At 49.8% G+C, this 25,527-nt stretch overlaps 1 protein-coding gene across 4 annotated transcripts in view; it reads left to right on the top strand.

Moving 5' to 3' along the window:
• Otof (otoferlin) overlaps positions 1–25,527 on the top strand; it is a 94,342-nt gene that overhangs the window by 35,166 nt on the left and 33,649 nt on the right. For all 4 annotated transcript variants that reach the window (XM_021161693.1, XM_021161690.2, XM_021161691.2 and 1 more), the window contains exons 4-8: positions 6,201–6,300; positions 7,702–7,880; positions 20,082–20,155; positions 21,441–21,567; positions 22,081–22,135. In XM_021161693.1, coding sequence (XP_021017352.1) covers positions 6,201–6,300; positions 7,702–7,880; positions 20,082–20,155; positions 21,441–21,567; positions 22,081–22,135 — 535 coding nt within the window. The remainder of the gene's footprint in view (positions 1–6,200; positions 6,301–7,701; positions 7,881–20,081; positions 20,156–21,440; positions 21,568–22,080; positions 22,136–25,527) is intronic.

Below are 25,527 nucleotides of genomic sequence, written 5' to 3'. Positions count from 1 at the left end.
GCACCTCACTCTCCTGTGCACCCCTCAATTCTCCTCCCCATTAACACTCCATGCCCCTCTTTTTTGCCTCTCCCTTACTCATACTGGAAGATGGTAGCCCACCAGAGAAGTTAAAAGCCAAACGGCTGTTATATCCTGTGGCCCTGAGGATAAATGTGTCTTACAGAGGCTTCCGGGGCTGTGGTTTGGGAGGCAGACATGGTCTCAGACCCTTGGTCCAGTGATTTAAGGTGTGAGCCTGAGCCGGTTACATAACCCCTCTGAGTTCACTATACTCATATGTGGAAAATATAAGGATTTGTCTCCAAACAGCTATGGGAATTAAATGAGATAGATCTGTTCATTCATTTACTCCACAAACAGTTATGATATGCAAAGTGTATGTCATGAACTGAGCTAGGTACTAAGGAGAGAGATGCCTAACCTCCTGGAGCTTCCCTTCTGTGAATGAAGTTCACCTGCCACGTGAGTGTTAGCCTACAAGCTGATGGATCCAAGTAGCCCCATTTTCTGTGGTTGACGCACACATTTTAGAAGGTGCTGGGATGGTGGTTAAACAAAAGTGAGATGAGACACTCAGCCTTGGAGTCAAAAATCCATTGCTCCTATGATCATGGCTGAACTGTAAGGTGTCCCAAAAGATGTGACAGCGCTAGTTCAGTGAAGCCTCTGTAGGACTCAGCAGTAGGAAGGGAGTGTAGACACAGAAAGCTGACCTAACCCTGGATCACATTAGAGGTAGTCCAGTCTCAACAGGGGAGGCAAAGGGTCTACTCTTTCCAGTAGCTGTGGCTGTCTGGAGTGAACACTCTAATGTTTTCCTTATGGCAAGTAGATGCAAGCCTCAAGAGGAAGTCCTACGGACATTTAGCTACTCACCCAAATGTCCATTCATCTGCTCATCCATTGTTTCATTCATCCATCTGTCCCATCTCATTCATGAATCCTACCTATTCATGAATCCTGCCTATCCATTCATCCATTGAACCCATCCATCCATTCACCCTTCTGCTCATTCATCCATTCACCTACCCATCTCCTCACCCTCTGTGTTCGCCATGACTGTTGCTAAAAAGAGGATCAAGGCAAGTCTCTGTCCTCCAGAAGTTGTTTGTCATGGGAAGAGGAGAGGCACACAAGAACCAGACTGTGTCACTGGGAGAACAGACATCTGGAAGAGCCAGAACTCTCAAACATCTGTGGTATCTAAGCAAATGTTGAGTGCCTACCACTGGGGGAGGTGAGCCAAATAGATAAACCTCAAAGAGCAGGTTTCAGGCCTGCTGTCAGGACCACAGAAAGCCTTCTCTTTGTCTCCAGAGGGTGGCATCACTCAGTCAGCTTTTTCTGGTTCTACAAAATAATAGTAATAATAATAATAATTGGGAAAGCATCCCCAAGATAAAACATGGCTTTCTTATTTGGTGTGAGACACTCTGTGATTAATAAGGCAGAGGAAACAGGGAGAAGAGAAGGGCCCAGTGTAGACTGAGTGGATACAGAGGAAAGCAGACTCAGAAACCGGGGAGAGAACCAAAGAACTCCACCCAGGGCCTGTCTACAGATGCCAGAGCTCCCAGGAGCTCAGTGGTAAAACCCTTACTGTGAAAAGGGAAACTGAAGCTCAGAGGCACATGGAGGCCATGTGAGAAGACCCCAAGAGAACAGGGACAGGACATATGTCCTCCACCTCCTCTTCTAACCCTCTGTAGCTCTCGCAGCCAAAGCACACGAATGCTGCGGAAGAAACTGAAGAAGAGGCTGTTGATTAGCCACAGTGGACATTGCCAGAGCAGACATCGAAGCGTAGAGAGCCTGGATCCATCAAGATTCCGGCTATAGACAAAGTAAAAGATTGAGGAATTTTAAGGGGCATTGGATGACCACACAGTGAATTCACCAAACATTAAAGCTCATTCTAGGTTTTCCTAAATGCAAAACAGAGGGAAGATAGAGCAAGGGTGGCCTATCTCCTAACTGTGCCCTCCCTTCCCCCACCCAAGAGAAAGCAGGAAAGTCACATGGGACCAGGCCTGGTGGAGGCCACTATTGGCCACGACCTAGGATGTGAAGAAGAGACACAGGCCAACCTTGGAGTAAGGTGCTTGGATCTAGGTGGGGGCTTAGGGCTTCCTACCTTGGAGTTAGAGAAGAGGCCTATCTGGGTCTGTCCAGTGGTGTTAGGGGCTGCCAGGAGGTAAAGACATGGTACAAGGATGGAAAGCTGCTGGCCAGGGACCATAAGGTCCCCAAGTGTCCTAGAACCAGGGCTTTCTCCAAGAAACCTGGGACTTCCATGAAAACATATTAGGAAGAGGTTTTATGTATCCTGTGTAGCCTCACCAGGACTTTAAGGGGGAATGGCTCCTTCCACCAAGAATGCCAGCTGCTCTGAATAATTCAGAAGCCAGGAGCACAGTGGCAGCCGGACTGAGCCCGGGGCACTTGACACCAGCTCCCAGGGGAGGACGATAAATTATTGACAGGATTCTGGTGCCCAGTTGGTGCTCTGCTGTGGCCAGTCTGTGAGCCCATCTGCACTTGAGGCCTCCTCCCCACTGCCCACCTACCTGATAATTCTGGCTTCTCCCAGGCTACTCTGTAGGGCTTCCATGAGGGCTGCCCTCTTTCTAATGGGTGTGCTTCTAGGGCCACATAAGGGATGTGTGGTCAGCCTGGGGAACCAAGACCCAGCTAGACAGTAGGTTGAGAACATTCTTTACTGAGATATCAACTGTCCATTTAAAACTTTATTGTTTTATGAGTTACGATCTTCTATTTATTCATGTTTATTTTTTTGAGGAAAGGGGAGCTATTTTATACACACACACACACACACACACACACACACACACACATACACATCACCACACCACCACTTTAAGATCTTCAAGGGTCAGGACAGCCTGGATCTGTTGCTAGCGCTCACCCAACAGAGAAGACCAGACGTGGCTAAGTCCTCTAAATGCAGGTCACACACAATAGCAAGGAGAAGAGACAGTGAGGCAGAGGACCTGCAGCAATACAGAGCTGGATCTCCACACCAGCATGGAGGGTGGGGGTGGGGGGGAGATGGCATCAGAATCTTTAAGAGGAAAAAAAGAAACAGCACAAGACTTGCAGAGGTTGCAGAACTAGCTGCCATCACATCACGGGGGTGGAGGCCCCCTGAGGGACTGCTAGGTGAAGCCACATCTGACTCCAGAGCAGAACTCTTCCACAGTCTATGCCTCCTCCCTTATAGAATGACAGATCACATGTCCTTAGAGCTTGGCCCAGTGGGCAAGGAATGGGAGATTGGCCAGGAGGGCGGTTTGCTGCATGTTGCAGGCAGTGGGGTGTGGATACTGGTGTTGCCATCCCCTTCCTGTCTGGACGAGACTTGAAAGCTTGATGGGGGGGGGGTCATTTCAAGGATTCGCACTCGCCAAGTTCTCCTCCCAAGCCCCTCCTGAGTCTAGGATCTCAGACTGTAAAGGAAAAGAAATGGAGAAGACACCACCAGAGGCTCTCTCAGCAACTGCAGGGGAATGGCTCCCTCCTGCCCCCTGGGGGGTGTTTTGTAACATTGCAGTGCCTTAGTAGATCATAGGCACCTCCTTTGGCTACTCTTGGGCATTTCAGATTGAGAACAAATGTGCCTGAGTTCCAGCCCTCAGCAGTTGCCTGGCAGGGCTTACTGGGGTGACAAGGACTCAAAAGAGCCTGTCAGCAAAGGCTCAGGGTAGGACAGCTTCTCCATGTGTGCCCCAAGTGGCAGTAACAGCACCACCGTGCTTGGAAGTGCACATACCCAGGGCTCTCCCACCGCCACCTCCAGCCTAAAGGTATAGCCTGCAGACTCAGCATATCCCTCTAGGGGAACTGTTAGAATATTAAAATTGGGCGTGCTGTGAGGGTTTGCACTGCAGAAACCGGTGAATGCTGCAAACCAGCAGTGACAGCAGGTCTATGAGGAGTTGGCGCATCCCCAAGACTCCATTGATGCCACTGATGAGCCAAGCACTTGAGGCCTTTACAACGCCAGTGCGTTCCCTCATGCCCACTGCTGACTGTTGTGATCTCACCAACTTGGTGTTCCATCCCTTCTCTTTATAAAGATAGGACATAAACTCCCTAGCAGTGACTTGGGATCTCCTAGACCCCAGCTCAGGACTCTGTGCTCCACCCACCCACCATGTGTATCTGCAAGGTGAGGAGAACCCAAGATGGGACTGGAAGATTCTATGGAACTTCTCTGGGAAGAATCTAAAAGCCCCTAAGTCTTAACTTAGCACGGAGGATGAGAGATGTGTGACTCAATGAGGCCGTGAGCTTGGGAGGCAAGCATGTCGGAGTCATCTCTTACGGCTGTTCCCACTGTGTGCTCTTGACACAGCTGGGAGGACTGGAGGGGGAGGCATACATGTTCACGTTGTATATGTGCACATGTGTATACAAACGTATGTCTCCTCTTCCTCCCCCACCCCATGTGTGCACATGTGTGCTTGTGTTGCACACATGTACGCAAGACGTCAACATTGGGTGTCTTCCTCTATTTCTGTCTACCTCATCATTTCTTGAGACAGGGTTTCTCACTGAACCCAGGGCTCACTGATTGGGCCAGACTGCCTGGCCAGCGATGAGCTCTGGGGCTCACCTATCTCAGCCTCTTCATGCTGGAGTTAGAGATAAGCAACTCTGCTCCTGACCTTTTGGGGGGAGGGAGGGAAGGAAGGAAGGAAGGAATAGAGGGAGGGAGGGAGGGAGGGAGGGAGATAAGCAGATAGGCAGGCAGGCAGACAGACAGGCAGGCAGGCAGGCAGGCAGACAGACAGGCAGGCAGGCAGACAGACAGACAGGCAGGCAGACAGACAAACATACTAGGGATCTAAACTTCAGTCCTCACTCTCATGAGACAAACATTTCAGTCACTAAACTATCTTCCTAGCCCCAGAATTTAAACAAACAAACAAACTAAACGGTGTTCTCCCTTAGTATTTTATAAGCAACAAGCACGTTTTTGTCAGAACTCACCTGACAGCTCATCTCACTCATATTTGTCATTAATTAGTTGCGTCCCTGTCCCCTTTCTTGGCCCCACCTCCCTCTACAAACTTCAAGTAGCACACGTGTCCCCCAGATTGCTTCCAAGTTTCACATACTGTGTGTTCTTTGAACCCCTTTGTCATGTCATTTCCCCTTCTGTGGAAATGGCATGAGTTCTCTGTGGGTCCAGGTGGATGTACCGCAGGAAGGCATCTCTCTGAGTCCTCTGATCCCCCCCAGGGCAACAGCTTTCCAGTCTCAGCATTGATCAGGCACCCACCACTGCTCAGCCATTGAGGACCCTAGTGTGTGGGGAACCGCAGATGGAGTTTAAATATGGAATACACAGGCTGTCCTGTGAAGACCACAAGTAACAATGGGAGCATCAGGTGGAGGCGTGTCGGGAGGACAAGCACGTCATTTATGAAGTGAAATTAAGATCATTAGCTTAGCTTAGAAGAAAACTAAGACAAGAAAGCTTAGGTGAGTTTCCCTGGGCAGACACCACCCATGGAAGCAGCCGAGCTGGGTTTCTGCTGCGGAGATTGTCTCTGGTGTGATTCTCTGTGCTTGTCTCCGCTATACAACTGAGTTAGGGGGGGACTCTGTGGTCCCAGGAGCTTATGCACAGCAAATGTGGGGTGGATGTATGTGTGGTGTTGGTGATGCTAGAGGCCTCTACTCCAGTCAGGAAGTAAAAGAAAGGAGTGCTTATGTAGCCAGAGGTCTAGGCTGGGCTGTAGCTCAATGCCCAATCACTTACTTGTCCAGTATGATGCAGGGTTCAGTCTCCAACACACACACAAACACACACACACACACCCTGCCACTGCCACCCCCGCCATCACCACCACCATCATCAGAAGCCTCGATGCCTTCCCACCACCTTCCATTATGGCATCTGGAAGCTTCCATACTGCAGGGAACCAGCTACAGTCCCAGTGCTACATCCCCCATCTCTATCTGTGGACACCACTTAGAATTCTTTCTTCTTCATTTTCCAGGGGAACAGACCACACTTAAGGGGTCAGACAATCTCATAACCTCAGGTTACTGGGCTACTGTCTCCAGTACCAGGCTAGGGTTTTCATGTTTCTCTCGGTCTCTGTGCCAGCCAGACACTGAGATCAGCCTTGCTCTGGTTCTAGCAATGTCCCTTCTGCTACTCACAGGCTGATAGGGACCTTCTGCATGGTGCTGCAGAAGGTGGTGGAGGAGAATCGGGTAGAGGTGACCGACACGCTGATGGATGACAGCAATGCTATCATCAAGGTAAGTGTGTTGGACAGTCCCAGACACTCCACCACCCAGTCACCTAGGAGCCTGCTGCATCTCCCACAGAGGAGGGTCTAGAGCCGTGGTTCTCAACCTTCCTAATGGTGTGACCTTTCAATACAGTTCACTATGCTGTGGTGGTCTTCAGCCATAAAATTATTCCTACTGCTACTTCATAGCTACAATTTTGCTGCTTCTATGGATTGTAATGTAAGTATCTGTGTTTTCCTGTGGTCTTAAGGTCATTTGACACACAACCCCACAGGTTGAGAACCACTGGTCTAGAGAATGCTCCGTGACTGACAAGGGAGGCAGCAGGGGACACCAGGGAGGCTCTGCCAGAGCTGATTGGTATGAAGGCTGGTGTTAGAGACCCTGTGGTGTGGATGGGTCTGTGCCAAGTGGATACTCCACTTTTCCCAGAGTGATGGTGCCAGTTGAGGTTAGGAGGGTTGCCTCCCACTGATGTGGATCTCCATTTGGATCCAGCTCAGGAGGGGATTAGAGGTACCTCTTACCATCAATGGCTAGATTGACCCTTGCCAGCCCTTCTAAGGCAGGATCAATCTAGAGATTCGGGATCAGGATCAGAAAATGCTTCTGCTCCATTTGTCCACTTCTGATCAAATCAGCACGGGCATGTACGTCCCCGAGTTACCCTCCAAGTCCTCTGTGGCCACTCACAGGCAGCCAGCAAGGTGGTGAGGAGCCTGACCCATGGCTAGGATTCTTGGTTAGATCTGTGTAGCAACTGCAAGGTCAGCAAAAGTATATCAGCCTCACAGGCTTGTTCTAGGGGGTCAAGGGCATACAAAGAAGGTGCTTAGAGGGCTAGGTGGTGTATAAAGAGCGTTTATCTCCTACCTTAGAATAATTTACCCCCATGCAAATTAAGGCTGTACCTTCTAGACATGGTCCCTCCACGTGGGTTCTGTTTAACATCTGCACCCAGATGTGGTGTTCCACTTTCTCCAGAGGGAAAACCAAGGCAACTCCCCAAGACTCCCCTCTCTAGGCTATCGGTTAAATCCTCAGAAGAGTTGAAGAAGTGCTAACTGCACAAGGTTGTAGGAAGCCCGGGGCTGGGTCTTCTCTGAGAAGACATGCTCAGCTAACTGTACCACTTTGTCAGAGGAGCCCCCTTGTGCCTAGGTTCTAAGGATGAGGAGTTGACCTAGTCTTTGGGCGCCTGGGAAGAGGAGAGTCAGGTACAATCAGGGTCTCACTGAGCAGGCTGACACCTCACCATCCATCTTACTCAGCCTTATTCTCTCATCTAAACGGAGGTGGGAAGGTCCTCACATAGTCTTCATAGGGAGCAAAAGTGCCTCCCAGATGCCACAGGCACCAGGGTACTGCTCTTGCCAGCGCAGCTGCTCACTGTCCCTCTCCCTTCAGACCAGCCTGAGCATGGAGGTCCGGTATCAGGCCACAGATGGCACTGTGGGCCCCTGGGATGATGGAGACTTCCTGGGAGATGAATCCCTCCAGGAGGAGAAGGACAGCCAGGAGACAGATGGACTGCTACCTGGTTCCCGACCCAGCACCCGGATATCTGGCGAGAAGAGCTTTCGCAGGTAACAGGCTGGCCCTCTCTTCTTGCCCACTGCCCTCAAAAGGCCTGGGAAGTTGGTGCCTGGAGCCCATGCCCTGGAAGGTCCTCCAGGCCTGGCTGTGCTCAGACTGCAGAGCTGAGCTGTTATAGAAATATTTAAGAGTTGGAAAGATGGTCACACCATCTCTCACCTGCCTCTCAACCCAGAGGCTCTAGTCAGAATGAGAGGCCAGGCCTGCTCCAGTCCTGAGGGAAGCAAAGATCTGAGAGAGAGAGAGAGAGACAGAGAGAGAGAGAGAGAGAGAGAGAGAGAGAGACAGAGAGAGAGACAGAGACAGAGACAGAGACAGAGACAGAGACAGACAGAGACAGAGATCTAATATAAGGGAGAAACTGGATCTCCTGCCCTCATCAGGAGACATGGGAAAAGAGAGTGGGGGAGGCCTTGGTTTCTATGTTCTAAGACCCACAGTGTCAGCTAGGCCCCCTGGCAGCCTGACCTCTACCTTGGCCCAGTGAAAAGATCCCTAAGCCAGAGACCTGCTGTTGCCAGCGTGAGACTGACAGTCCTGGTCAGGACCTGGCCACCGCTCTGTTGTCCAGGCTCTTCTGTGTCTAAGATTCACACCTTACAAGTGCCCTGCCCTTACCGATGACAGAGGGCTTTGACTAGGCCTTACCTCCCACACACAGGACTCTTTTTTTACCAAGGAGAATGCAATTGCATTACTCGAAGTCCAGAGGGCAGAACTGAAGCTAGAGAAATCTCCCTAGATACCTAGGATGCTGAGAACACACAGAAGATGTTTTATTTTGACCCAAGAGGTCTGGGGTGTGTTTTGAGAACAAGCTTCCCCCTCCAGATTCCTTCACAGGTTTACTCAGCCCCTGCGATTGTTCACACAGGGTCCCAGTTAGTGAGCTGGAATTGTGATGATTTTGTCACACAGACCCTGCCTCCATCACCAGCCTACTCCCTAAACATGAGGTTAACCACAAGGACTGTGCACTCAGGCCAGCCATGTGCCCCACCACACAAATACCAGGTCGTTTAGTGTGAGCCCAAGCCTGAGTGCCAGGGGTCACACAACTTCTCTCAGCTTATCTACTGACCTATAAAATGGCAGCTACCCCTCGAGCCTTGCTCCAACCACCAACCTGTTGGTGACCCAAGGGGCTATTGGAGGTTATAAAGGGAGAGCCAAGTGTTGCATACGGAAGGGCTCATGAGAACAAGTTCTTCATCCTGGATGGTGCCAAACATCAGGAATAGGTTAGAGATGCTAAGAGGAAGGACGGTGTAATACGTAACACAATGGCTGCCGCCTGAAGAGCTATGTGGGGATGCTTCAGAATGGGTTATGAGGAGCGCATGCATACAGGTGCACACATACACACACACACACACACACACACTGTAGAAGAAGGAATGGTGGTCTGAGTTAGGAACGCTAGCTAGCTCCATCTGGTCCACCCCAAATCTGCCCTCATCAGCTGGGTGACTGGCATGTCACCAAACCTCTGTGAGCCAATAACAAAAAATAAGTGAGTTAGAAGGTAGACAGGCTGGCTCTCCTCCCTCTGGCCCCCAACAGAGCCCAGGTTACTCGGACAGCCATGAAAGCAGCTTCCCCCAGAGGGAAGCGCTGCCTCAAGTCTCTGCCTTCATCCAGGGGCCCCTTGTCTCTGCCCACACTTTACAAAATAACCCCAAGGAGGGAAAATGCTGTCAAGAGACAGCACAACAGAGTGGAGATAGTAACACCCAAGTGTCAGCTCTGATGTTTGGGGACATATCTCCCCAACGGTACGATGGCTCACCCATGCCCCCAAGAGAATTAGGGAAAGTGAGGTGCTTACTATATATGAAAATGAGATATTACTAATGTGGGCACTTACTAATACCCATTGTACATGGAAGGTAGGTTCTCAGCCAACATTGCCTCTTCAGACTCCATGTTACCTTGACCCCACCTGTTTCACCTGTTTCTCCTCTGAGCACTGTCTGACCAGTGTCTGGTCCAGGCATTGTTACCAATCTGACTCTTATCCCGACCTATGAAAGGGCTTTTCCAGGGATGCCCACCAGAGGTTCAGCTGTCCTGGGCAAGAACAGGATCTCTCTCTCTCTCTCTCTCTCTCTCTCTCTCTCTCTCTCTCTCTGTGTGTGTGTGTGTGTGTATGTGTGTGTGTGTCTGTCTGTCTCTCTGTCTCTGTCTGTCTCTCTGTCTCTGTCTGTCTGTCTCTCTCATAACACACACACACACACGTGCGCGCACGCACACACACACCAATGTTCCTGCTGTAAGAAAGAAATGAATTACTAGTCTCACGAGCATTTCCACTCTCAGGAACAAAGAATCAATATTCCCAGCTGTGTCTCTGTCTCAGGACAGAAGGAGATTCTGAAAATATGCACCCACATGTGCGCGTGTGCGTGCTCTCTCTCTCTCTCTCTCACACACACACATGCACACACACATGCACACACGCACACACGCACACACATACACACATGCACACACACAGGTACACACATGCACACACATACACATGCACGCACGCACACATACACACACACACACTCACACACACACACACACACACATACATGCATACACGTACACACATGCACTTGTATGTTTACGTCCATTTGCCTGCACACTCACTTTCTGCTTGGTGCCAGGGAGCCCTATGCCTCAGGCTATCAGCCTCTGCTGCTAGGAGTCACATCTTACAAAGGAGCTTCAGCTTCAGTTGAGCAGCTAATCAACACAGCCTTTTGTTTCCCCCAAGACCCTTTGTCCTCCGAGGCTTCCTTTCCTTCTCATCTTCTCTACCTCCCCAGCCGCACAAGCCTCCACAGCCCCCAACGCCTTCAGCATCCCAGACCTCTCTGGTGTCCCTGGGGATGTCTAGGTAATTACAATATCATTTTCTTAGGGGTAGGTTGTGACCAGGGCCATTCTTGTCCTGCCTGTGGGCACCCTTCCACTCAAGTGGAAACCTGTAGGATCCACAAAGCCTCTTCCTGTGTCTCAAGCAGAGAACGGCTGGCCATGTGTGCACAGCAGGGGCTCTGGTGCATGGATGCATTAAAGGTCTGCATACGTGTGTGTTCATGGTACAGCACATGTACCTGCCTCCCTTCTCCAGGATGGGATTCAGCTCTGCGATGGCTGCCGAGGAGCCAGGGGAACCAGAGCCACAGCCATGTGGGAGTTCAGGACTAAAACAGTTCTCCCATGTTTTTCTCCTACCTGAGGTTGGGGCTCCCACCCTCAGCCCAAGGCTGAGCAACCCAAGCGAGGCCTCGTGCTGAGACGTGCCTGGGTCTTGGTGTTCCAGGAGGGCACTCCACTTTTCCTCGTCCTGTCTGTGGATGCTTTTATCAGTTCAACAAGTGGTGGAGATGGAGCTAAGGAAGAGGAATTGTTCAATGAGGCTGAAAGTGGTTCTCAGAAGAGGATGCTGGCTGGGGAGCAGGACTTACACAACAGGCAGGAGGCGCCAAAAGTACAATGTGAGCACTAGGAAGAAATCCTGGCATAGCTGGGGCTTCCCAAGGTGTTCTGTAGCAATGCAGGCAGAAGGTGAGGTCACTGCTTTCCAGACCAGTGACAGAGGACAGCCTGAGCCCAACCATCCTAAGAAGCAGCTGATGATAAAGATGGCCGCTTCATGGGATGATAGCTCGACCACGGCGGTGGTTGCCGAAGGTCTGAGCCCCAGCTTTGCACCTCTTGTCTCTAAGGAGGGTGGCAGAAGTAAGGGTGAACGTGGTAAAATCACCATGGTGTTCTTTCTTCATAAAAACAGCCCTTCCCTTGCTCCGTTTCCACTCTCAGAGAATGGATGCCTTGAGGCCTGGAGTGTGGAGAGAAGAAAGAGCACACACACTCATCGACAGACATGACACCTCTGAGTTCAAAGCAAAGCTGAGAGACAGAGAGAGAGAGAGACAGAGAGACAGAGAGAGAGAGACAGAGACAGACAGAGACAGAGAGAGCAGTTCCCAGTTAATGTTCAGTATTCCAGTTCCATATGCCTGCTGACCCTTGCCAACCCCAGGCCACACCGGTCTCTTTTGTAGTCCATTGCAGAGATTGACATGGTTCCCAGGATCACATTTAAAAAAAAAAAAGTCTAGTCAGAAAGAAAAGGAAAGGAACTCTCCTAGGGCAAACGTGGGGGCGGAGACCAGAAGTCTTGAGTGGAGTTTTAGTTCCCTGATAGCTCACAGGAGCCCTAGCTCCATTAGAGCAAACCCCAGCAGCCCTTGGGGATTCCTAGCAGCAGCCCTTAGGACAACGGGGCTGGACTGAGGCAGAATAACTAGGTCTCCCCTTCCCTCTCTGCTCAGTGCTCCTGGCTGATCTGGGCAGCCAGAAACCTGGCATTTGTGGGGCTCTTTGAATCACAGACTAACTCAATTGCCCAACACAAAGCCAGCCAAATCTAGCCTTGGATGGTGACTGTACAGAGGCTTCCAGGCCTGAGGGCTCTGTGGCCTCCCCTAGGCCAGGTCTGAGCCAGGAGAGTGTGTGAGCAAAGGAATAGTCATGAAGGTGACCAGTTCTCTTTTCTTCATTCTCATTGACTCAGCCCTGCAGAGCCTTGGAAGAACATTCCAGTTTCTGGAAAGCTCTCTAAAAGAAGATGGGAGTACAGCTCTCCTGTACCTCTGAGTCTTTTAGTGGTGGCTTGTGTACAGCACACACCCCTCCTCATCATCTTTCTTCTCAGTGGCTGAATGCCCGGGCTTGTAGCAGCCCAGTCCCTATCTCTCAAATAGGCTCTACCCTCTGTGTCCCTGGAAGACCTCACAGCATGGGTAGGACATACCCTTTGGAGGGGAGCAAGGCAGGATATGAAGGAGGAAGAAATTTGGGGGACCCTACAACTCTGGAATCACCAGGCCTTCTCCTGGAATAAAAGGAGACTTGGGGGAACCTGGGGCCATGACACTCCTACACTGAAGGCTTAGTCTTGAGATGTGAGGGGTCTGTGGGGTAGGGAAGCCCCTGGGGAGGACTGTGGGGGTCAGCAGGACCAGGGGGTCGTGAGGGTCTCTGGCCCCACTCTCACTTGCATCCCCTTGTCTCCTCATTTCTCCCCCTACTCAGCAAAGGCAGAGAGAAGACCAAGGGAGGCAGAGATGGCGAGCACAAGTAGGTGCCCCAGGCCGGGGAAGTGGCCGGACCTCTTCTTCCCCCTCTGGGTTCTTGGGGGTGATGCTCCCTTCTTTTAGTGTCTTTGTCCTTCTCTTCTTCACTAGCCGTCCCTCTGGACCTTAAGGTTCCCTGGGAGAATGCATATAGCTGACGAGTGGGGAACACAAGAAGCCAGTGTCCACCCTCGAGCCTAGGCAGCACTGTGCAGTTGAACATAGAGCCTTGGAGATCCAAAGAAGACAATCTCTGAGCATGTGGCTGCATGGTGTAGCCAAACCATGAAGTACAAAGAGCTGAGCAGAGATTTCCACTCTCTGCAACCCCCACAATCTCCACACGCTAGGGTATGGAGGCATAGGGTTATCTGATGAACTGGTCACAAGGACCCAGCAAGATTGGCTTGAGGTGATAGTAGGCTCCCCAAAGCCACACTGTCATCTGGAGACTCAAGAGTCACAGAAATTACAGTAATTTATGTCTTCAGGACTGATCACACTACAAGGGAACTCTGACCTTTGTGTATGGTGGCAAGTGTCAGTTCCAGAGAAAACAAGAAATCTAACTTCCTACCCAGAGTTCATGATGAACCCAGGAAGTTAAAACTGCCTAACTGGACTCAAAGCCAATTAATTCTTCAAATGCTAAAAACCCAGAGATGTAGTCTATTTTCCGTCTTTAGAAATTAAACTCTAGAGATATCAAGAGATTTGCTAAAAACTGTGGTCCCAATACTTTAAAGAATAATTTACAGTTGTGTCTGTAGTAGTCTGAGCTGATCCTGACAGGTGTGTCTGTATATGTTAAGATCCTAGGGAACTTGGAACCTTGTCCACTGTGTTGCCCAAATCATACTGAGTTTTGGTCATGCTTGTAATAATTGCACAAGTTATAACCATGACCACTGAGCAACAGAAGCAACGCGCTGTGTGTGGAGAGTACCACACGGAGAGATAGAGCAGTCTGCCAGCTTCTGAGAAGAGGAGAGTGTGTGGCAGGGCAGAGAGAGCGAGGGCTGGGGTCTGAGTCCCAGCATGGGTAGGAGGTGGTAAGGACATTGACCTGGGAGCCTTTCTTAATGAGAAGGCCCATGACCCTGTGTTTCTCTGTGGCCACTTAGATGTCAAAGGCTTACCCAGGAAGCACAGCTTCTCTCCCTCAGGTTCTCTCTGAGATTACCAGGCCTCAGAGTCCATCCAGCTCCCAGTCTGTCAAACTGGCTTAATTCCTGTGACTAAAGCTGGGGTAGACTGGCCTTACAATGCAGGCCCATGGCAGGTCCCAAGGATGTACGACCTCCCTGGCCCTACTCCATCTTGTTTTCTTGCTGTCCCATTACCAAATGAGATTAAGTCAGCTAGGATGTAATATTATTTTAATGTCTCCGGGAACTGGGAATGGAATCTCTAAGATGTGATTAAGCATCCTGAGGAAAGAACACTGTGAGAAGAGTTTGCAGATCATGGCAACTGTGCTGCGGCCAGGGTGGCTGGTTTATCCTTGGGCTGCAGAGAGATCAGAGGAAATAGATTTGACCTAGAAAAGAACAGGTGTTCCCCCATGGGGTGATGGGAAATCTATTCCCATGTTAGTGTTTGCTAAAGCTTTGCCAAAAAATTGGCAAACAGGAAGAAAAGAGGAGCCAGATTCCCAGGTCAGGAGGAACACTTGAGGGTCTCACAGTCCCTCTGGTACAAGAGGGACACATGGACAAACAGGCCAGATGGAAATGGTATGGTCCCTCTATTAAGGGACAGTCTGGACCAGGGATGTAACTCAGAAGTAAAGCCTTGCCTAGCATCTGGGAAGTGCCAGGATTGGTTCTCTAGCTCTAAAAATATAAATTAGGGGCTGGTGAGATAGCTCAGGGGCCAAGAGCACTCGCTGCTCTTCCTGAGGACCTGGGTTCAATTCTCAGCACCCACATGCAACTCACAACCATTGCAACTGGAGTTCCAGGAGATCCAAGCACACTCAGGGAGCACACACAGCCAAAACACAAGTGCATCTAAAATAAAGAGAAATTATTTTTAAAATAATAATAAGTTAGTAAATACATACATACACACACCAAAACCAAAATTTAAGTCAGCCTGTCCTTTACCCATGCAGAAAGCTATTCAAAACAAACTGAAATTCAACACCGTTTCAAATACATTTAAAATTATACAATTACCTGTAACCTTGGGGATAGGTAACTTCTATCCATAGACAAGCACTCAGGAGACAGAAGCAGGAAGATCAGGAGTTCAAGGCAAGCCTCAGCTTCATAGTGAGTTAGAGGCCAACCTGGTTGAATTGAGAGCCTGTTTTAACAGGACAATAAAAAGACCAATGAGATGGCTCAATGAGTAAGTTGGAGTCACCTGATGGCCTGAGTTGGGTCCCTGGACCCCACATGGTAGAAAGAGAACGCCAACTCTTCAGTGTTATCCACTGAGTCCCACGAGTGCACACAAAGAAGGAGGAAGGCCGGAGAAGAGAGAAGGAAGGAAAAAGAAATAACGTACCTGGGGCATGGAAAATAAAAGAGAGGAGCCCATTCGAGGCCACGGAAATGTATGCTCAGATTGGAAACTCTGGCAAGTGTAAACAATGCCCAGAAGCCACATAGACCCTGCCTCTTGTGCACAGCTCATGTATCCTGATTACCTGAGGCCCGAGCGGTGAGCCTTAGCATTTCCAATTGAAAGTGTTTGCAGAGGAGAAGCCCTGGCTGGACACTGAGTGGCTCCGTCTAGAGTTCATTTGGAACCACGCCTTCTAAGCCACAGCTTCCAGAATAATTCATAGAGCAAATCAATGAAGCAGTCAGGCTGCTGCGTTTCCCTCAGTGCATGCCCCAGGTCATAATGAATATGCAGCTTCCACCCTTGAGCCCTGTGGGCATTGCACAGTTATCCTGACAGACTTCTGCAGTGAGCCACGAACAAGGCGAGGGAATTGTTGGGTACATAAAGGAACATTACAGTGAACACAGTGATTTAAACGCCTTCTCTCTAGAGAACTGTCAGTCTAGTTAGATCATTCCGACCACAATAATCCAGCCATTGGAAGTAAATGTGAGTTTCTATCTTTACCTCCCCTACATGCCTAATAGTTGGGTTGGTTTTGTTTGTTTGTATTTTTATGTGTGCATGCTTTTTGTTGTTGATGCTTTGTTTGTGTTTCACTACATTTGTTTGTTTGTTTGGTATGCGCGTGCACACATGCCATGGTATTCATACGGAGATCAGAGGGCAAGCTATGACCCTCAGTTCTCTCCTTCCACTATGTGGGTCCCAGGGATTGAACTCAGGTCATCAGGCTTGCAGCAAGCCCTTTTACCCACCGTGCCAGTTCAGCAGTCCTTTGCTGCTGTTGATTTTTATAAAGCAGTTGTCAGTCAGCTCCAACAGTTACAGGTGTGACCTTGGCCCAAGTGCCAGGGTCATTTATAGAATGGAGTGTCATTTAGAAAGAGTCTCTTGGAGAAAAGTGCTCACTCTCATATCTCTCAAGCATTCTGCGCCTAGGAGTACACACACACTTGGCTAAGGTTTCTCTTCACAGAGCTGATGACTGGCTTGTTTCTGTGCCTGCTTCTCATTCTATCCTACCTTCTGTGATGGTAGAACCCCATTAGAAGAGATGCAGAATTAAAAGTCTTAGAATAGAAACTGAAATCACAAGTTAATTTAAAAAAAAATCTGTCTCCAATATAAGTCAATAATATTTAAAGTGCCCTGATTAAACTAACTTTATTTTTTAAATTGTTGTTTGCCCTTTGCCCTTTGCCCTTTGCCTTGAGTGCGCTGCTTTCCAGGGACTAGCAGAGTAGAAAGGGCCTTCTCTATAGTGAGTCTCTGATGGGTCAACTGAGAAATCACGAAGGCCAGTGGTAGCAATGGTATCCTGCTCTGCCACCCCCAGGGTAGAAGGTACCACAGGCATGGAGCCTGGACTAAGGACCACAGAGACAGACGGTGTCCGTCACTGCACACGTCAGCACTATTCACCAAACAAACACCATTTTGAGACATCTCCAGGCACATTGGTGCTGCCTGCAAGTCTGTTGGCTACGTGGTCACATGACCCAGTCTTAGGAGGAAGGTTTTCAAAATCCTTTGAATTTCTTTTAGGGTACAGTAGAAGTGGTTGGGTTAAAATATGGTCATTAAAGGTCTCAAATTTTACTCCCCAAAATGTTCATACCAATGAATAGAGTGGCATTTTAATTAAAGGCTCATAACTATCCAAGAGTAACCCAGGGGTTGAACTTAAGTCGCTCTATGGGACGGGCTTTAGAAAGCCACACAGTCCTTCTGGGCTTCTGGCAGTAGCCTAGATTCCAGCCCCGATACAACCAGCTGGCTTCTCCGGGCAGGGTCTCTTCTGACCCACATAGCACTCAGATCCGCAATCTCACAACCCTTCCACCATGTGGGGAGATTCTGGTTGGAGCAGGCAGCCATGGCTATGCCATTGAATATGTCACACATACACGTGACTAGGAATAACCAAGAGAAACTTGTACAGAGGCAAACATTGAGAGCCTTGTGCCATCCATAACACGGGCCGTGGAACAGTGAGCCCAGGCAGAAGAGAATCCCAATGATGTGACAGGGTGGGCACAGCTGTGGGGAGAGTGTGAGTGCCCATGTGAGCCTGAGGCTGGGACTGTTGCAGGAGTCTGAGTACAGCTGGCACTCTGCCCTTTAAGCCCCCAGGATACTTCAGGCAAAGCCAGGCAGGACGACCCTTTCCTGCCTCCAAACAACCCATTCTCATGAGCTCACCAGTCTGCTGGTTGGTGTGTCACCAACCGTGTGACAGTCATCAGTCTCTTCCAAATGTGTTGAGGCTTGGGTCATTTTTGAATGAGGGACTCTGTGTAAATGACATCCCATTCTGCAAATGGCACTGGCAACTGAGCCGCTGTCATAGCTGCAATTCCCCTGCTGCCTTTTCCCCAGTCTTCCTTTTGATCACAATGAAATCATGCTCAGGGAGGTCCTGACCATGGAGGCAATGTGGCCAGGACACTGGAACTCCTGCAGGCCTACAGACATGAGCTTCAGCCTTCAGCCTCAATTGCTCCTCTTATGATAGGATGCTAAGATGACTTTCTCCTCTCTGAGCTTTAATTCTTTACTGGCTGAATAAAGTTATACCTTTAATCCCAGCATTGGAAGGCTGAGACTGGAGGATCAGGAGTTCAAGGCCAGCCTAGGCTATACAGCAAGTTTCAAGTTTCAAGCCAGCCTGGGTTATATGAAACCCTGTCTCAAAAAAAAAAAAAAGTGCAAGCATGGCTCACGAGGTAAAGAACCTACCAGCAATGCTGAGAATTTCAGTCAGCTCCATCTCTAGGACCCTCGTGGTGGAAGAGAAGAGCCAACGTCCAAAAGTTGTCCTTTGAGCCATAGAACGTGCATGCCCTCACACTCTCTCTAAGTAAATTAATAAGTAAATAATAAATAAATAAATGTAATTTTTAACATTTAAATCCTTTAAACAAAATCAAAATCTAAAAATTAACTGAAGTCCCACATAGGCTAGGCCTGGATCACAGAAAATATATTTGAGATGACATCAGCCTCATAGCCATTTTGTTCTTCGAGTCAATAGTTAAAACCACAGGAATGGCATTTGCAGATGAGGGGCTTGGGGCTATAGCCCACTGGGTAATGCTTGTCATGCATACATAGTAACCCATCTGTAATCCCAGGACTCCAGAAGAGGAGACAGGGAGTCCCCTGAGCAAGCTAAACGAGATTGCCCATTGAGAAACTAGAAAACATCAAAGACGACGCTTGAACCAAATAATAATAACTCCAAAGATATCAGCTTTCCTCTACAGAGTCCCTTCCTTCCCTTTCTTCCTTTTTAAACCCATAATACAAGGGAAAGCAGACAAATCAGGGTCGCCAGCCTCTTTGACCTGTGTCTAGGATAACAATGAACATATCTGTGAGTTGACACAACATGACAGGAGCGGTCCCTGTCCCATCCAGCACAGGATACAGACGTGGCTCACTCCATATCTGGGTTTAAGATAGAACCAGGTTTGGGGGATGACACTGATCTCCCAACCCCAAGTAGAGGGGCCATCACAAGGACAGAAAGGTTTTCACCAACCTTGCGCTGTACAGCTTGCAGAGTAAGGATCTCTGGCTTTGATGCCATGCCCAAGTCTCTGCAAAGAGAAGCTGACCCACGTCTAGAGGATGGGCCTGTACCACCCCCACAGGAGCCTGCAGTATGGCAGCCACACCCAGGAGGAGGAGAATGGGAAGCGAGGGAGTCAGATGTCCCTCTTATACAATATGAATGGGGTAATGGAATACTGTACTTCCCCCCCACGGATCCTACTCCTGGTCTTTCCTGGCTCTGGGGACCTCAGGCTCGGCTGCAGGGACATCTCTGAAAGGCTGTGAGGACCCCTACCCACTTCCCTCAGCCCCACTGACTGCAAGACCCTTTGCCTGAGCACACGGCCACACCACACCAGAGGAAGAGGTAGGGGCTAGGTAAGAGATGGTGGTCTGCCATAGGAAGGCATAGGCAGAGGGGCAACCAGGATAAGAGAAAGACCCTTTTTCCTGGGGACTCTGGAGACTCTCCTAGCACAGAGAAGAGAGTAGGACAGGGCAGGCTCTACATACCAAAGCCACCTGGGACCTTAATAGCTGTCATCCATGGCTCCCACCTCAGCCTCAGTCTGTCCCTCTGCATCCCCCCTGACCTATGTACCTGTTCTGATGTTGTTCTGGGCATCTGGCTGCTTTTCCTGTTCGCTCTAGTGGGGATGCATGGACAGGAAGAAAGCTGCGGGACCTTGCAGCTCTCAGAGCTCTGAGAAAACAGGGCTTGGGTGAGAAACTCAAGACCCAGTCCCACCACAGGCCACTTCCCTGGTGAGCTGGGACTCCCACCTGCTCTTCATTAACTTGAAGCTGGTGCCTGGGAGGAAGTGTCCTATGGCCTTTGGGGCTTTCCTGTGTTTGTGCTTTCCTGCGTTTATCTATTCCCGCCCCACCCCCCTCACTCTGGGGGTCTCCCTTTTACAGAGCGGGAAGGAGTGTGTTCTCGGCCATGAAACTCGGCAAAACTCGGTCCCACAAAGAGGAGCCCCAAAGACAAGGTAGGGAACGTGGTCCTGCCCACCGTTGACACAGCTGCTGCAGCCACTTCTTTGAACTGTCACAATCGTTTAAGCCCGCCCTAGACTGAGCACAAATAATTCTCTTTCCCCATTGGACACTTGCACAGCCACTCGGGCAGGGTTTGGACTCCCATTGGCTAGTCTGCAGGTTAGGGGAGGGAGGCATAGGACATTGAGCCTCTGCCAGGTGGATGGATGGGCTCCTTCTCCCTACTTCACATGAACCCAGAGATTTTTTTTTTAATTTTTTTTAAAGATAGTAGCAAGAATGCAGCGTGCTGTGCTGTGCCTGGCTGCTGCAGCAGACCTACCTCAGAAAAAGGTCACTGGGCCTGGCGATTGGAATCCCTCCTAAGAGAGGAGGCTGGAAGGGCACCTTGACAGCCTTTGTTAAGGGGAGGCAAGAAGGATAGGTGAAAGATAAGGGGATGCGTGGGGTGGAGTGGGGAGATATGTGCACCCAGCATCGGGGCACGTCTACGTGGCTTATTGGCCCTAGAACTTTCTCTTCCCAAGCCAGTTTTGACTGCACTTTTCCTAGATGGAGGGTACAGCTTCCTGCTGAAACCCAAACCTATCATATCTGCATGGCTTTTCCAAATCATGCTTTCACCCCACTGGATCCATACACAGGGGTGCAGGCCTGAGCTCTGCATTCCACTGCGGACATCACGGATAAATTACTTCTTACACCTCGGGGGGTAAAAAGTATCTGAATGCAGTAATGCCCACGTTGATGGGTCCTAGCTACACTCCAAGAGTGTGTGTGTGTGTGTGTGTGTGTGTGTGGTATTTGTGTCCTGCATCAGTAGCCACTCCATTTAAAAGCAGCCACTGTGATGAGCTGTGTGTAGTAAGCTCAGGATGTTTTCTACTTCCTTCCACAAAGGCTATTCAGAGCTTAGAAAACAGAGTTAAGTAAAAGAATTACATTCGGCTAAGACTACAGAAGAAAATAAGGCTAGACATAATGGCAACTAAAATGTTTTAAGGACTAAGTTAGACCCTGGCATGGCCGTGCACATCTTTAATTCCAAGACTTGGGAGGCAGAGGCATCTGGGTCTCTGTGAGTTTGAAGCTAGCCTGGTCTACATAGAGAGATCCAAGCCAACCTAGGCTACATAGTGAGACCCTGTCATGGTTAGAAGAGCATGACATGTATTCTAAGCAAGTGCCATCCAATAAGCCAGAAATGTAACTCTCCTGCCTAGAAGACAGTCCCCAGCCCTTCCTCCACCCACCTGCCCTCCTCTCCTCCCCCAGATGAGCCAGCAGTGCTGGAGATGGAGGACCTGGACCACCTAGCCATTCAGCTGGGGGATGGGATGGACCCTGACTCCGTGTCTCTAGCCTCAGTCACCGCTCTCACCAGCAATGTCTCCAACAAACGGTGAGTGGACCAGAGGCCTACATCCCACCTGCCACCGCCCTCCTGGCCTGCATCCCACCTACCACTGCCCTCCTGAGCAGGACCCACCTGCCACTACCCTCCTGGCCTGCATCCCACCTGCCACCGCCCTCCTGAGTGGGACTCGCCTGCCAGGCTTGAAATTTGGGGGCAGAGAAATCAGGGCCTATGGGTAGCTTCTTTCTTTCTGTCCTTGCGTGTCCTCCGAGCTGTCTCCCTGTAGAGGTAGGGGTGGATCAGGCCCTTGAGTTTCTGTGGGTGAAGGGACATCACAGAGCTGACCAGTCCGCACGTGACTCTGTTCACCCAATGGCCATCACCATGTTGCTTTTTTCTTTGCTTAGTCTTCTCTGTTGGTGCCACTGAGGACATCTACCCCTTCACCCCCGTTCACCCCAAGTTCTGTTGGCAGAACTGAGTATATGAAAGTCACAATTTTGTCCCTCTGGCCTTTCCATCTCTCACACCAACCTGACAGTACATTCTCCTTCTCAGGTCTAAGCCAGACATTAAGATGGAGCCCAGTGCTGGAAGGCCCATGGATTACCAGGTAGGTGGGCCTGGGAATGTCTGAGCCTTACAGATTCTGCTGGAGTGTGGTGTCCCAGCCAGGTGTGTATGAGAGACTCGGAGGTAAGAGCCAGGGCATCCTAGAGTCACATCTGAGGATAGAGTCTCAAAGAAGGCACCTGTCTGGGAGGCATTTCCCAGAAGCATTAAGGCAGGCAATGCAAACCAAAAGAAGAATGTGAGGTCTTTGTTTGCACAGCTCAGAGCTCCTTGAAGATTCTGCATCCATTGTTGAAAATCCTAAGGAAAGGGGACCTAGAAAAACAATACACACACGCACATGCACACACGATTTTTGAAGAATGTTTGGTGTGTTTTAAGTTGTTAAAGCTGGAAGTAACATCAATCCGGTTTTTCTTCTTTGTGTGTCTCTATATCTTCTTAGATTAGTAGTTCTTTGTTTCTGAAACTAAATTTTAAAAGGCTCTGACCAGGAGGGTAGCCATACTACCGGCAGGACAGGGGCTTGGCATCCCTGGTGACTGCTGACAGAGACTTCGGTGGCCTCTGCTTTGCAGGTCCAGATCCTCGGTCTTGGCTTTTCTCTCAGCCCGAGATCAGAGCTGTGGGGAAGGGCTCACAATAAACAGGTGTCCAAGCAGGAAACGCCTTGTCCCTATGTACAAAGTAAGAAGAAAGGCGAGAGAAGGCATCTCTCAAGACAGGCCCAGGCAGCCACCGTGGCTCTAGACTCTCCTCTGACAGTTAACATGACCCAGTTAGATGTCAGAAACTGTTGTGAGTATAGGCTTATTCTCTATGCCCATTTGCCAGGTCCCATGCACACTACCCTTATGCGTGAACAACTGCACAGCACCTCCCTCAGGAGATGATATAAAGGTCTAGAGAACCCCCACTGAAAGACAGGCCTGGCCACGTTTCCTGAGGTTTCACCTTGACTCCCTTGCTTTGGTTTTGTTCCCTCCAGTAACCTTGTTCTGTGGTATTTTAAAACTAGCCCCAAGTCATGTCACATGATGCCACCCGGGGACTCTAGACAACCTCAAGCCTTTGAGTCCTGTGGAGGTTGGGAAATGTTGCCCCCTGCCCTATCAAAACCCAAACACAATGTCCTGAAGCATTAGGAGACGTTTCCAGGAGGCTAAAACCTGGGTGTGGGATGCTTCAGTGTGCTGAGACCAGGGAAATCCCAGAGACCCCACTCAGATCCCGTGCCAATGGCCTGCTGTGCAAAAGCACACAAAACTGTTGCTAATGAAATTTATTTCTTAAAGGCTTATTATAAAGCAGGCACTGTACTAGGAGCTGAATATGTTTCCATTGAGATTATGTCATCCTTACAACCATCCAACTGTAGTGGTTACTCCACTTTTACAGCAAGACATAAACCAAGAGTTACATGGCCACCAATCACAGGTAAATGAAGCCTGGAGGTGGAGTTCAGAGCCACAGCAGTCAGAGCTGTCTGTTCTCTGCAATGGTTGCTCCTTTGCTTGCTTAGCTCAGTACTTACATCTTCCTCCCAAACTGCTTCCTGACAAGGACTTTTGTGTCCCAGCTCAGATATCTCCTTCCTCCAAAGACTTTTAAACCTTCTGACTTGCACCAGGTAGCCCATCTCACCTGGCAGCGCTGTGTCTCCTGACAGGTCCATCCACAGCTCACCCATGCGCATTTATCCACTGTGCAGGAGGGAGCAGAGAGGATTCAAATGCACAGTATTTCCACTTCCGATACATACAATGTACAAATCCATAAAACCAACTGCTGTTCTCTCCTTTGAGGAACTTGGCTTCAATTAGTCAGAAAGACCTCAGAGAGTGTGCGGCACTGGAGAAGGGTGAAGAGAACCTAGCAGAACCCAGGTCCAGGTGGGATTCTGAGAGCCAAGCCAATTGTGAAGGAGTGGGAAGAGACCCCACACGTGTGCAGCATGCTGGGGACGATTAGAACAGATGGAACATTATTCCTCTTTCCTGGTTATTGACATCTTCAAGGGAACAAGCCACTGTTGCCTGCCTGGGGACGTGTGCCTCGCCCAGCTCTCCCAGCACACTCAGGAACCTGTAATCTGTCTCTTGATCTCTCTTCCTGAGACTAAGTCTTAACATCACCTCCAAACAGACCTCCAGTTTCCAGCATCACTGGGTCTCTCGAGCCAGACCCAAGCCCCACCCCCACCTCTGCTGTGTTCCTGCATTCTCTCCCCTTAGTCTCCATGTCTTCATATTGCTCCATCCACTCTACCCTTCCTGTCACCACCAGAGTGATCTGCCTATCTGGTCATGTCATACTTCTGGTCCTGGAGGCAAGGGGAGATGAAGACCTCTGTAGAACTGCAGTTCCATAGGTGTGAACGGGCCTCCCTGTCCCCTCATCCTTCTAGCTTCCCCTGACGTTCTGAAGCACGCATGAACAGAGGTCCCCAAAGCAGGTCACAGGGCACCATTATTTGTGGGGTCCGTCAGGACATTTGAGTAGTTCCCCCTACCCCCAGCCTTGTTCCTTGCTTTGGAGAAGGCTCTTGGGAATTCTAGCCCTGGCCTCAGCAGGAGAGATGGTGAGTTAGCCAGAGGGGCTGCCTGGTCCCACGGTCCTACTTGTGGCTCCCTTTGCTCTCTGGGTTTCCATTCTGGAAACGCTGTGCATGAGATGGAAGTTTCTTTGCAAAATTTCCTGAAATTTTTAATTGACTTTGTAGCTTCTGTTTTCTCAACATTTTGATGACTGGATGGCCCATCCCCTCCTGCCAAATATAGAAGATGAGTGCATTCTAACTTTTAATTACAAGTGTCACACACACAAACACACACACACACACACACACACACCTGAAGTAGCAGCTGGGGAAGCCATGGAAGTTTGCCTCCCTTCTACCCCAGTGCCACACTCCTCACCTCTATCTCACACTTCCAGGCTTCCCCTGGGACCACTGTCATCTAGCAAAGCACATCCCCTCCGATGTTTGTTCTCCCTTCTCTTCATTCCTTCCCGCCCTCCCTCTCCTCCTCAGTTCACCTCCCACGGCTACTGTGAGCTCCTGGCTGGGTCACTGCAGCCAGCTATGCTCCATTGCAGAAGATGGGGAGATGAACCCTGAACAGAGGAGGGGACAAAAGATGGAATGTGTGATGCACACATAAAAACCAACCACCTTCTTGGCATGGGGAATTTACTCTCAGCTGGCACATCTAGCCAAAACCACACGTGTCTGTTTCCCAGGCCTGAGTTATAGCAAACCTCTTCCTTTTGAGGGGGGGTAGGTGGGTAGGTGTTAAATGAATTTTTAAACCACTTGCATAAAAAGGTTTATGGATCTGGGGATATCGCTCAGGGGTAAGAGCACGGACTTCCAGAAGACCCAGGTTCAATTCCTAGCACTCACATGGCAGCTCACAACTGTCTGTAACC

The sequence above is a fragment of the Mus caroli genome, chromosome 5 (assembly GCF_900094665.2).
Source record: "Mus caroli chromosome 5, CAROLI_EIJ_v1.1, whole genome shotgun sequence".
Lineage (NCBI taxonomy): Eukaryota > Metazoa > Chordata > Mammalia > Rodentia > Muridae > Mus > Mus caroli.
This window is presented reverse-complemented; position numbering and strand designations above follow the sequence as displayed.